General features: G+C 34.9%; 1 protein-coding gene across 1 annotated transcript in view; it reads left to right on the plus strand.

Moving 5' to 3' along the window:
* The window catches only part of LOC128661366 (zinc finger protein 850-like), a 305,244-nt gene extending 301,265 nt beyond the window's left edge, over positions 1-3,979 (plus strand). Inside the window, exon 5 of the mRNA XM_053715630.1 lies at positions 1,447-3,979. Coding sequence (XP_053571605.1) covers positions 1,447-3,384 — 1,938 coding nt within the window. The 3' untranslated portion in view covers positions 3,385-3,979. The remainder of the gene's footprint in view (positions 1-1,446) is intronic.
* The last annotated feature ends 10,170 nt before the right edge of the window (positions 3,980-14,149 follow it).

Genomic DNA, 14,149 nt, shown 5'->3' on the forward strand with positions numbered 1-14,149 from the left:
AGGGACATGAAACCCAAAAATTATTTCATGATTCAGACAGATAATACAATTTTAAACAACTTTCTAATTTACTTCTATTATTTAATTTGTTTTATTTTCTTTGTATCATTTGTTGAAGGAGTAGCAATGCACTACAGGTTTCTAAATGAACACATGGGTGAGCCAATGACAATCGGTATATATATTCAGCGACCAATCAGCAGCTTTAACCTAGATTCTCTGCTGCTCCTGAGCTTTCATAGATAAACCTTTTTAGCAAAGAATAACAAGAGAATGAAGCAAATTAAATAATAGAAGTAAATTGAAAAGTTGTTTAAAATTGTATTCTCTGTCTGAATCATGAAAGAAATTTTTTGGGTTTCATGTCCATTTAAGGTCCTTATTAAGATTTGTATCCAATGATTATAGGCCCAATTTTTATATATACTTATCCCTATAGACTAATTTATCTTGTCTAGGAATCTAATTCACCTAATAATACGAGCAAGTCTTGTTACAAATAGTGTTCACTTAATTCAGTTTATTGTAAGAAAAACCCTGGTTTTGTGTTTAAGCATATTTTATTTTAGTAGTTTTATATTCCCTAAGGTTGAGACTTGTCGAGGCATTAGAGGTTTATATGTGTTTCTTTGCCTCCTAGATATGCATTCTGAATCTGACAGATTGCATTATATTATTAAGTTAACAAACATATTTTTAATGTTAATACTAGCTAAGATTGTATTAAATAACTGTTAGTAACTCATATTACATAATTGGTCCATGCTGGTTCATTTTAATTTACTTTGTAATAGACTTCACTGTTAGATTTGTACCCATAGGGTTAAAACTAAGCAAAATAGTAGATCTTATTTCATCTTGTGTCAGAGAGTTTGTTTTCTGTATAATTAAGTTGTATATCACTTGTTATTAGCTTGTTTATTGTTTAATAAATCTGTATATATTTTTCCAAACTGAATCCTCTTTACTCCACAAATATAATTCGCTGTGTTTAAAAAGATATCACCTGATTAGAACTACTAAAAAAAAATACAAATATATGGGAGATTATGAGACAATAGTAATTTTTTTTGTTGGAGGTTACTGCCGAGATAGTCATAATTAATATTGTAATCTAAAATATACATGACACCTCTCTTGACCAGAATACAGATGTATTTGTTCCCTGGCTGAGAAAATTATCCACATGCACATTTTTTTAATGGGGACCTATAACTTGTTTTAATCAGTAATCCGTGTTTTATTTTATTATGATGAAGAAATATTTGCATTATTTGTCTTCCGTTGCTTGAATTTTTCATTTACAGGTTAATCAATTTAAAAATTAACACAAAACAGAAGCCATTCTATGGAGTGTAAATAAATAAATATGATTTTTGAAAAAGATAGATTCCATTAAAAAGAATAAACTTTCTTTATTCCTTTTCTTTTTATGTAGACAAACACGTCAATAGTTCATATCCATCCTTCACTACAGGAAGCATCAGAATGATACCGCAAACTCCAAAAGTCTTAGACACCAATGACTATTCACAAACATTGGGGAAATCACAGCAGATATTTAAAGAAGATGGTGAATTGGCAGGAACTGGGCAACAATCATTATGTACAGAGAGTAATTTAGTCATCAAACAAGAGGACAACATTTCTGACTTATCTAGTGAAATGATTATCCCAGAGGATAAACCACACACATTTACGGAATACTCCAAACATTTTAAGGAAGGGAAAAGTCTTAAGTCTAACCAAATGATTCATACAAATAAGAAACCATTCAAATGTACAGAATGTGAGAAAAGCTTCACATGTAATTTGCATCTCCTTGAACACTACACAGTTCACACAGTTGTGAAACCTCACATGTGCACAGAATGTGGTAGATGTTTCATATCTAAACAAAGCCTTATGTATCACAAAAAGACCCACACAGGGGAGAAACCTTTCACATGTAATGAGTGTGAGAGATGTTTCAGATCCAAAGCAAATCTCATATCTCATGAAAAGACCCACATAGGGGAGAAATCTTTCACATGTACAAAATGTGAAAAAAGTTTTACACATAAGAGTAATCTGAAAACTCATGAACGGCTTCACACAGGAGAAAAGCCATTCACATGTACAAAGTGTGGAAAAGGATTTAGGATCAAGAGTGATCTAAAATATCATGATAGGATTCACACAGGTGAAAAGCCTTTCACATGTACAGAGTGTAGAAGAAGTTTCAGACATATGAGTAGTCTGAAAACGCATGAAAGGATTCACACAGGTGAAAAGCCTTTCACATGTACAGTGTGTAGACAAAGTTTTACACATATAAGTAGTCTCAAAACTCATGAAAGGATTCACACAGGGGAAAATCCTTTCACGTGTACAGAGTGTGGAAAACATTTTACACAAATAAATAGTCTGAAAAATCATGAAAGGATTCACACAGGGGAAAAGCCTTTCACATGTAGAGTGTGTGGAAAATGTTTTACACAAATAAATAGTCTGAAAACTCATGAAAGGATTCACACAGGAGAAAAGCCGTTCACATGTATAGAGTGTGGAAAAAGTTTTACACATAAGAGTAGACTGAGAACTCATGAAAAGAGTCACACAGGGGAAAAGCCTTTCACATGTACAGAGTGTGGAAAAAGTTTTACACTTATGAGTAGTCTGAAAACTCATGAAAAGAGTCACACAGGGGAAAATCCTTTCACATGTACAGAGTGTGGAAAAAGTTTTACACATATGAGTAGTCTGAAAAAGCATGAAAGAAGTCACACAGGAGAAAAGCCTTTCACATGTACAGAGTGTGGAAAAAGTTTTACACAAATAAGTTATCTGAATACTCATGAAAGGAGTCACACAGGAGAAAAGCCTTTCACGTGTACAGAGTGTGGAAAAAGGTTTACATATATGAGTAATCTGAAAACTCATGAAAGGAGTCACACAGGAGAAAAGCCTTTCACGTGTGCAGAGTGTGGAAAATGTTTTAGACAAATAAATAGTCTGAAAACTCATGAAAGGATTCACACAGGAGAAAAGCCTTTCACATGTAAAGAGTGTGGAAAAAGGTTTACACATTTGAGTAGTCTGAAAACTCATGAAAGGATTCACACAGGAGAAAAGCCTTTCACATGTAAAGAGTGTGGAAAAAGGTTTATACATACGAGTAGTCTGAAAATTCATGAAAGAAGTCACACAGGGGAAAAACCTTTCACATGTACAGAGTGTGGAAAAAGGTTTACACATTTGAGTGGTCTGAAAACTCATGAAATGAGTCACACAGGGGAAAAACCTTTCACATGTAAAGAGTGTGGAAAAAGTTATAGACATATAAATAGTCTGAAAATTCATGAAAGGAGTCAGTCACACAAGAGAAAAGCCTTTCACAAGTAAAGAGTGTGGAAAAAGTTTTACACATAGGTCATCTGAAAACTGATGAAAGGGTTCACACAGAAGAAAAACATTTCACATGTTTATAAAGTAGAAAAAGGTATCCCGTACCAGTCAGGTATCACAAAACATAAAATATTTATTTACAAAATAAACTTTATACACACTGTGTGGAAACCTTTTAAAAATTATCATAAAGAGGTCTCTAAAAGAATGGCATTATAAATAATACTTTCTAAATCCCCAGTTACAAAATCTCCATATTGAAAGTGCTCTCCTGCTGTCCTTTGTTCCTCTAAACATGTGCACCTCAGTTTCTCTCATATCAATATGATAGAATCTAAACACCACACAGCAATATACAAATCTGTCCTCATACTGACCAGTTTACACAACCATTAAACACCAAAGCACCCCCAGTATTATTTATTAATATGCCAGTTTTAGGAGTTGTATGTTTTGTTTACATAGGGGAGAAAATTATTACATTTACAGAATAAAGGGGTCTTTATATGAATAGAATGCTAGAAAATTATATAAACAAGATCAGCCTTTAATAATTTATGTGTAGTCTCATATAGAAAGAGAAACAAAAGAAGAGGTGCCTCATAGTGTAATATGTCCAATTCAAATTGTGATTAGGGTTTGGTATTTTTGCACTCACTTTTGGTAAAGCACTAATGTGCTAGTCAAGTGTGTTAGGATATCAGAGCCTCTTGGCTGGCTCCTTTCTAGGACTAGTAGCGATGTCCTTGCTACATTCAGCTGGGCTAAACAACCATCAGGAGAGGTATGTATTGGAAAGTAACTCCGTTCTAATCCACACAGTTGAGCCCTAACTGAAGGATAAATCCACAAGAGGAAGAGGGTGTGACTCTACAACTCAAAACCTAATTACACTAGTGTGCACATAACCCGCCACAGAACAATGTTGTGCGGCTATCCTAGTGGCAGCCAGGTAGAACAGTGAGTGGTCAAAAGTTAAAACATTTATTAAAAACTTATACAGCAATGCATTTCTCGGCTGACCACTCCATTTCATCAGCTATATTAACAATATAAAACAGACACTTCAAAGATTCACAGTCCCCTGGCATACAGTCAGGCTTTTTAAACAATAACCCCCACACCAACGACTTACTCTGAGTCCCACATGTTGCGGCTAGTGTGAGGATGTTAAAAATATAGTAGATCCCAAACAGTCAGTATAAACAGAAATGAGGCTTACCCGTGTAGTCTTTAAAGCCAAGATTTAGAAAAGTCATGTTCTGAAACTACTCACCGCTAATCCAACTGCAGTAGTACATTCTGGCTGCTGTGCAGCACTTACACTCACGGCGTGTAGCCTTACTCCTGTTCCAGTTCCTGTGATGTTGGCAAAGACCCTGATGCTGGTGCAGCTGGGGCTCTCCACTCTGCCACTAGAAAAGTAAATAGTCCAAAAATAGCAACAATGTTGACACTCCAGAGTTAATGGAATCAGGAGAGGATATTACATTTAAAACGTACACTTTATTACAGTATCCATAAACGTTTCACAGGGGCACAGCAAATAGACAAACAGCTGACGCGTTTCCTGCCTCAAGGGCCATAATTTCAAGTAAATGTGATTGATGCTTGGGAGAGCGGGTTTTATAATGTTTATACAGATCGACAAAACAGGATGTCAGCTGAGAAACGCGTTACTCTGCAAATGTTTGATAAATGTTTTAACTTTTGACCACTCTCTGTTCATTTAATCTACCCAGCTGTCACTAGGATAACTGCACCACACTGTCCTGCGGTGGGTTATGTGCAAAGTAGTGGAATCAGCTTTTGAGTTGTAGAGTCTCACCCTCTTCCTCTTGTGGATTTATCCTTCAGTGAGGGCTCACCTGTGTGGGTTAGAACAGAGTTACTTTCCAGTACATACCTCTCCTGACGGTAGTGGACCCCAGCTGAATGTAGCAAGGAAGTTACTACTAGTCCTGGAAAGGAGCCAGCCAAGAGGCTCTAATATCTGGGCAATAATACCCGACCCTAATCTCAATTTGAATTGGACATATTACACTATGAGACACCTCTTCTTTTGTTTCTTTCTATAGGAGACTGCACATGGATTTTTTTGATATTTGGAGAGTGCTGCCGACCATTCTAGTAGACATTTAACAATTTGGACACTTTTGGTATAATATTGGTTTATGTATTTTGCGCCCTCCCTTTTGTGAAATATTTTTTATTTTGGTTTTGTATATTTTAATAATATATTTCTAGGAGATATAGTTAATGTTGCACATCATGTGGATAAACCTTTTCTTATAGCAATAGATGCTTAGCATTGTACATGTTATATACCAGAAGAATTACTGATGGGAAACTGATTTTATTTCATGAGACACAATGGGCTAGATTACAAGTGGATGATTATTGCTACCGCAAGCTTGTGATCAGATCTCTGGTTAATTTTATAAATGCCCACCAAATGCCCCTACATGTAAGTGTTAGTTTTCCTTTAAAAAAAAAAAAAATAGCATTTAAAAAAACAACAAACACCCCCCCCACCCCCCGCCGGCACTTAGCAGTTTTTGGGTGCTAAAGTGTTGTTAGAAAAGACAGCACTGAAAAGTGTCTTTATATTGTGGTCTATGGGAACTGTGTGTTCCCTGTAAATATACATTTATATGCTTATATACATATATATTTATGGTTAATATGTGTATATACACATATTAACAAATATGTATGTATAGAAGCATATATATTTATATTTGCTGCCATCGCTGCACAACTTACCCCCTGCGCTGCGCTAGTTCTCATGCTGTGTATCACGGCATGAGAACGAGGCTCCCATTGGAGCTTATGAAAGCACGCTCTCGTGAGTGCAATGCTTCTGTGCAATGCACATGTGAGGTCGTGTTCACATTGCACCTCCCCTGTAATACCAGCACACATTTGAGTGCACTGGTATTACAAATAGGAGCTCAAATATTGCTTAAACTAAAGTGATATTTTGCGCTCCATTTATAATTTAGCCCAATATCAGTAATCGGTACATACGTGATCATAATCAGTTTAATTTAAATGGCTACTATAACCTACATGTATACTGGGTATGTAATATGTGTGTCATGTGATCATAATCAGTTTAATTTAAATGGCTACTATAACCTACATGTATACTGGGTATGTAATATGTGTGTCACGTGATCATAATCACTTTAATTTAAATGGCTACTATAACCTACATGTATACTGGGTATGTAATATGTGTGTCATGTTCTGTAACTTGATATTATGTCTGTTAGATGTTTTCATGTTAGAAGCCACAAGAACTGATAATAGCACATACTGTATATATAAAGGGAACATTATATTTCTGATAAATCCCTTTGTATCAAGAGCACAAGTGTTAGGTCTATTTATACCATTGTGTACATATATCATGTAACGCTGCTTTTTACTATATAATGATATACAATGTTTTGTTTTTTTTAATGCAAATAAAAAGTAATTGGAATCCAGACCAGTATAGTATGTTTTTTTGTCTAATTAAAAACAAAATATCACAGAATAATTAGGAAAACATCATCAAAAACAGAAGCCAAATCTGAGAGTGAAAGTTAAATGCTGATAATTCAGATAGAGCAGCGATTTTACCCAACTTTCTAATTTAGTTCTATTATTTAATTTGTGTTGTTCTTTCGGCATTCTTTGTTAAAGAGTAAACCTAAGAGGCTGATTTGAGCTTTGTAACTATTTATACCATTACTATAAATGTTATAGCACTGCGGCCTGAATACACTTAAACACTTCTGAGCTCACCTATGGTTACTCTTTAACAAAGGATAACAAGAGAACTAAGCACAATTGATTATTGTCTAGATTACGAGTTTTAACGGTAATGGAAAAAGCAGCGTTATTGGGTCATAATGCTGCTATTTAACGCCCGCTGCAATTACAAGCCTTGTCAAAAAGGCTGTACCGCTCACTTTTTTGGCCATACCTGAAAATACCGCACATCATCTTACGCAATTTCCGTAAGGATTTTTTTCCATGGGATTTTCATAGCGCCAGTATTACAAGCTTGTTTTGGAAGGCCAAAAAGTGAGCGGTACAGGCCTTAATGCCAAGATCCGTAACGTGTTCTAAAAACAGTAGTTATGAGTTTTACTCTGCAAAGCTGTAACATAAAACTCATAACTAAAGGGTTAAAAAGTACACTAACACTAATAAACTACCTATTAACCCCTAAACTGAGGCCCTCCTGCATCGCAAACACTATAATACAATTATTAACCCCTAATCTGCCGACCCTGACCTCGTCGCCACTATAATATACATATTAACCCCTAAACCGCCGCACTCCCGCATCGCAAACACTAGTTAAATATTATTAACCCCTAATCTGCCATCCCTAACATCGCCGACACCTACCTACATTTATTAACCCCTAATCTGCTGCCCCAACGTTGCTGCCACTATACTAAATTTATTAACCCCTAAACCCTAACACCCCCTAACTTAAATATAATTAAAATAAATCTAAATAAATATTACAATTATTACCTAAATAACCTATTTAAAACTAAATACTTACCTATAAAATAAACCATAAGCTAGCTACAATATAACTAATAGTTAAATTGTAGCTAGCTTATGTTTTATTTTTATTTTACAGGCAAGTTTGTATTTATTTTAACTAGGTAGAATAGTTACTAAATAGTTATTAACTATTTAATAACTACCTAGCTAAAATAAATACAAATGTACCTGTAAAATAAAACCTAACACCTAACCTTACACTACAATTAAATAAATTGCCTAAATTAAATACAATTACCTAAATCACAAAAATTACAGAAAATAAAAAACGAATTACAAGATATTTTAACTAATTACACCTAATCTAATAGCCCTATCAAAATAAAAAAGCCACCCCAAAATAAAAAAAAACCCTAGCCTAAACTACAAATAGCCCTTAAAAGGGCCTTTTGCAGGGCATTGCCCCAAAGAAATCAGCTCTTTTACCTGTAAAAAAAAATACAAATACCCCCCAACAGTAAAACCCACCACCCACACAACCAAACCCTACTCTAAAAGTAAAACCCACCCAATTTACCCTTAAAAAAACCTAACTCTACCCCCTGAAGATCGACTTACAGTTCTGAAGACCGGACATCCATCCTCAAGGAAGCAGCAAAAGTCTACCTCCAACCAGGCCGAAGTCCTCAACGAAGCCGGGAGAAGTCTTCATCCAAGCTGGGAAAAGTGGTCCTCCCGAGCTCAATCCTATTGACTGATCCAATCAGACAATAGGATTGAAGCTCAATCCTATTGGCTGATCCAATCAGACAATAGGATTTTTTCACCTTAAATTCCGATTGTAAGACTTGTAAAGTAAATTGTATGATATGTAATGCATGCAATCTAGATACCACTCAGTCTCACACCATACCTCGGACTCTTGAGAGAGAAAAGTCAAGATTTAGCTCATTGACTTGAGGGGACTAAGGGAAGTCAGAGGGAAGAAGAGGTTAAACCAAATGTGAGAAAACAAGTTTGGAAGAAGAGTGTCACAGTTCAAACAGAACACACAGTGTGATAGTTTGTAATATATACTGAAAGACAGGAGGAAGGCTAATGGTGCAGAATTGGGTTTGTATGTATTAAATTCAGCAGTGTTATGCTTGAGTTACGATGATAGATTCAATGTTTTCTTACAGCGCTGAAAGTGTGGACCTATAGCTCCTGTCTATAGTGGGTCCCCAGGTGCCCACTTTTAGAAAATATGTGTCAAAACGTGGTTTAGAAAGGAGCGCCAAATCTTGGCGAGGTCTGGTGCGGTATAGGTGTGGAAATATGGTATTCTGTCTGAGAAATTGTATAGTGCTATAGCTCAGCTACAATTATGGTAGTTGTGCTGTATAGATGTGTAGGTTTTGATATCTAGATATAAGATCTAAGAGTGGCACAGTTGATACATAAAAGCATTTAATACATATTAAACATATAAAACAAGGGTGTCGTTTAAAATATATTTTAACAGAACGGCAAGAAATAATGTGTAAAAACACATAAACACATAAATATCTATAAAAACACGCGTGTTTTGCTTTTTAGCTGTATGTATAATGTCTCATAAAATTTGTCTCATATATAGTTGTGTTGGCATAAATCTGAAAATAATAAACAATAAAAAATAATAAAAAACAATGAAAAGTAAATAATGTCCAATAATCCCTTCTCAAAGTTAAGAGATATATAAAAAAAAAAAAAAAAAGGTTAAGTAGTGTCCAAAAATCCCTTCTCAAAGTTAAGAGATATAAATAGATTTTCACATGTGTATCCAAAAAATAAACTGTCCAAATTTAAGTGTTGTCCAAAAACGTGGTATAAATGAATAGTGCAAATCCAGCAGATTCAAAAGTTCTATTAAAAAAGCTTTGCAAAAAACATTTCAAAGAGACATTTAAAAAACATCAAAATGAAGGTAGAAAAAAAGGTCTATCAAAATATGGTGACAAAGAATAATCCGTGAAGTCAATCCAAAATAGTGATAAAAATAAGTCCAAAAAAGATGTAAAATATCCAAAAGATAAAAAACAAAAAATAAATGATTAGTATGTGCACAAACTAGTGAGAGTGATCCCAAAAAGGGGGCTTATGTGGAGGGGTTATGTTTCCATGTAGAAAAATTATTTGCTGTATAAAAATAAAAAATAAAAAATAAAAATAAGCAAAAATACAAAAATATAAATAAAAATAATCCTAGGGAATCTTCAAACCCTGAAAATAAAAGATAATAACAATAGTGTAATACTGTATTATAATTCAACAATCAAGGAATAAATAGCTCACCATAGCTCTGTCAACGCGTTTCGGCCCTCAAGAGAGGCCTTTATCAAGACATAAGCCCCCTTTTTGGGATCACTCTCACTAGTTTGTGCACATACTAATCATTTATTTTTTGTTTTTTATCTTTTGGATATTTTACATCTTTTTTGGACTTATTTTTATCACTATTTTGGATTGACTTCACGGATTATTCTTTGTCACCATATTTTGATAGACCTTTTTTTCTACCTTCATTTTGATGTTTTTTAAATGTCTCTTTGAAATGTTTTTTGCAAAGCTTTTTTAATAGAACTTTTGAATCTGCTGGATTTGCACTATTCATTTATACCACGTTTTTGGACAACACTTAAATTTGGACAGTTTATTTTTTGGATACACATGTGAAAATCTATTTATATCTCTTAACTTTGAGAAGGGATTTTTGGACACTACTTAACCTTTTTTTTTTTTTTTTTTTTATATATCTCTTAACTTTGAGAAGGGATTATTGGACATTATTTACTTTTCATTGTTTTTTATTATTTTTTATTGTTTATTATTTTCAGATTTATGCCAACACAACTATATATGAGACAAATTTTATGAGACATTATACATACAGCTAAAAAGCAAAACACGCGTGTTTTTATAGATATTTATGTGTTTATGTGTTTTTACACATTATTTCTTGCCGTTCTGTTAAAATATATTTTAAACGACACCCTTGTTTTATATGTTTAATATGTATTAAATGCTTTTATGTATCAACTGTGCCACTCTTAGATCTTATATCTAGATATCAAAACCTACACATCTATACAGCACAACTACCATAATTGTAGCTGAGCTATAGCACTATACAATTTCTCAGACAGAATACCATATTTCCACACCTATACCGCACCAGACCTCGCCAAGATTTGGCGCTCCTTTCTAAACCACGTTTTATGCTTGAGTTACTGCAGAGGCTCCTGCACATATAGGAGAGTAATCCTTACAACAGCACATAGTAGCTAATTCAGAGAAGTGGAAGTCTGCTTAAAGTAAATTATCCTTATTAGGTGCTTTAACAGTTAATATGTAACTATAGTAACTTCTCTGAAGCGGAGTCATGCTAGCAGGCAGTGAAATTATTAGAGAGCTGATTGTGTGAGGATACGTGCAGATATGCTCAGCAGGCTCTGGTTTCATTGAAATGAAGCAGAGGTATTTTATTGTGCACGGGAGTTGATCTGCAGATTACTGGGTTGCTATTTGCATTTGCGGCTGTGAGCGAGTTACTCACTGGGGGTGTGTGGAAGCTCCGGTGTTTGTTTCCAGCTTCGGCGGTTGTGAGCGTGTCCGTGGTGTCCTGTGACTGAATAGGGGAGGAGTGTTGGTAGGAGCGTTACTCCTGACGTGCTGCGGTGTTGCAGCTCCGGTTGTCCATAGAAGATATGAGAGACTGGATTCTTGGATTACGTCATTTAAAGGAACCTTCATTCTTCAGTCGTCGGACGAAGAGGATGCTTCGTGTTGGATGTCTTCAAGATGCAGCCACTCCGCCGTCTGGATGAAGACTTCTGCACGTCTGAAGGACCACTTCCCCCGGCTTGGATGGAGACTTCTCCCGGCTTCGTTGAGGACTTCGGCCCGGTTGGATGAAGACTTCTGCCGCTTCCTTGAGGATGGATGTCCGGTCTTCAGAACTGTAAGTCGATCTTCAGGGGGTAGTGTTAGGTTTTTTTAAGGGTGTATTGGGTGTTTTTTTTTTTTTAGCTAATTGTATTTCATTTGGGTAATTTATTTAATTGTAGTGTAAGGTTAGGTGTTAGTGTAGAACAGGTTAGGTTTTATTTTACAGGTAAAATTGTATTTATTTTAGCTAGGTAGTTATTAAATAGTTAACAACTATTTAGTAACTATTCTACCTAGTTAAAATAAATACAAACTTGCCTGTAAAATAAAAATAAACCCTAAGCTAGATACAATGTAACTATCAGTTATATTGTAGCTAGCTTAGGGTTTATTTTATAGGTAAGTATTTAGTTTTAAATAGGAATTATTTAGGTAATAATTGTAATATTTTAGATTTATTTTAATTATATTAAAGTTAGGGGGTGTTAGGGTTAGGTTTAGGGGTTAATATGTTTATTATAGTGGCAGCGACTTTAATAAATATAAGGTAGGTGTCGGGGATGGCAGATTAGGGGTTAATAAGTGTAAGATTAGGGGTGTTTAGACTCGGGGTGTTAGGTGTAAACATAAATTTTGTTTCTCCATAGGAATCAATGGGGCTGCGTTATTGACCTTAGCGCTGCTTTTTTGCAGGTGTTAGTTTTTTTTCCAGCAGCGCTCTCCCCATTGATGTTTATGGGGAAATCGTTCACGAGCACGCAAAACCAGCTTAACGCTGACTTAAGCAGCGCTGGTATTGGAGTGCGGTAAATTAATCAATAGAGCTTAACGCTGCAATTTCTCCAGCTAACGCATGCTATTTACAGACTTGTAATAGCGGCGTTGGGAAAAAGAAGCGGTGCAATAACGTGCAAGTTATTACAGCACCCTCATTACCGCAAAAACTCATAATCTAGCCGAGTGTAAGTAAAATAGAAAGTTGTTTGAAATGTTATGCTCTATCCAATCCATTTAAGTTTAATTTTGACTTTACTCTCCCTTTAACAGTACATAAAACAATATCAAATTAACCCCCAACCTACACCAACCCAGATTATTAATCAGCAGCAAGACTTTATACACAGACATTTTCTGTTACTTAAATTATACTTAAAGGCATAGGAAATTTACATTTTCATGAGTCAGACAGAAAATTTAATTTTAGGACAAGTTTAATTTCACTTATGTTATTAAATTTACTTTGCTATCTTGGTATCCTTTGCTGGAAAGAATATGTACATATCCTCAGCAGCATCAATACACTTCAGGGAGCTAGCTAGCTGTTGATTGGTGGCTACACATGTGTGACTTTTGTCATTGGTTCACCAGATGTGCTCTGCTGGCTCAGAGTAGTGCATTGCTGTGTTAGAGATGACTTACGTTTGTGCACAAGTGATAATAGATTTATTGCGGGTGTTTGCGCACATCATTACCATTCGTATTATGAGTTGAAAGTAAATGCGATCACTTGAGCACAATTGGGATTTATTCTAAAATGATTACTGCAACTTTAGAGCTCTGGTTAACTGTTTCACAAAAATAAAAAGTTGCACAAAATACATCAGACATACATTACAAAGTATAGTTACACTTAAAATAACACCATATAATACCTAGGTATGTGGGAAGCAAATAATATTATTGATATACCAGCACGTTTTACACCTATGATCGATCTCTGGACATGTTATATTGATGATGTCCTCCTCCTATGGAATGGCACAGTAAATGATTTACATAAATTTATGAAATATCTTAATAATAACTCTTGGAATTTAAAATTTACCTATGAGTTTAGTGACAGTGAATTGACCTTTCTTGATTTGAAAATTATGAATGGGGGGAATACCATTGTCACTGAATCTCATTGAAAATTGACTTCAGCAAACACACTATTGTTAGCTAGTAGCCATTATCCTAGAAGTCAAATTGAGTCCATCCCTTTGGGACAGTTTCTTCGGCATCGTAGAAACTGTTCCACAGATGAGGGATTCAAGTCTCATGCAATGGACCAAAACGAAAAGATTTATAGCCAGGGGCTATCCAAATAAATGTATTAAGGAAGGTTACAAAAGAGCCAAGGCATCAGAGATATTCTGTTATATAAAGATAGGGAATATAAAAAGCCAATAGTGAGATACACTTCAACTTACAATGATAGATGGCAGGACATTAGAGCCATTTAAAAAAAAAAAAAAACACTGGGACATTCTCACCTTAGATTCTGATTTAAAAGAAATCATAGGTGAATATCCATCATTAACAGCTAAAAGAGCACCCTCACTTAAACTGTTAACTA

This window comes from Bombina bombina, chromosome 5 (genome assembly GCF_027579735.1).
Source record: "Bombina bombina isolate aBomBom1 chromosome 5, aBomBom1.pri, whole genome shotgun sequence".
NCBI classification, from domain to species: Eukaryota; Metazoa; Chordata; class Amphibia; order Anura; family Bombinatoridae; genus Bombina; species Bombina bombina.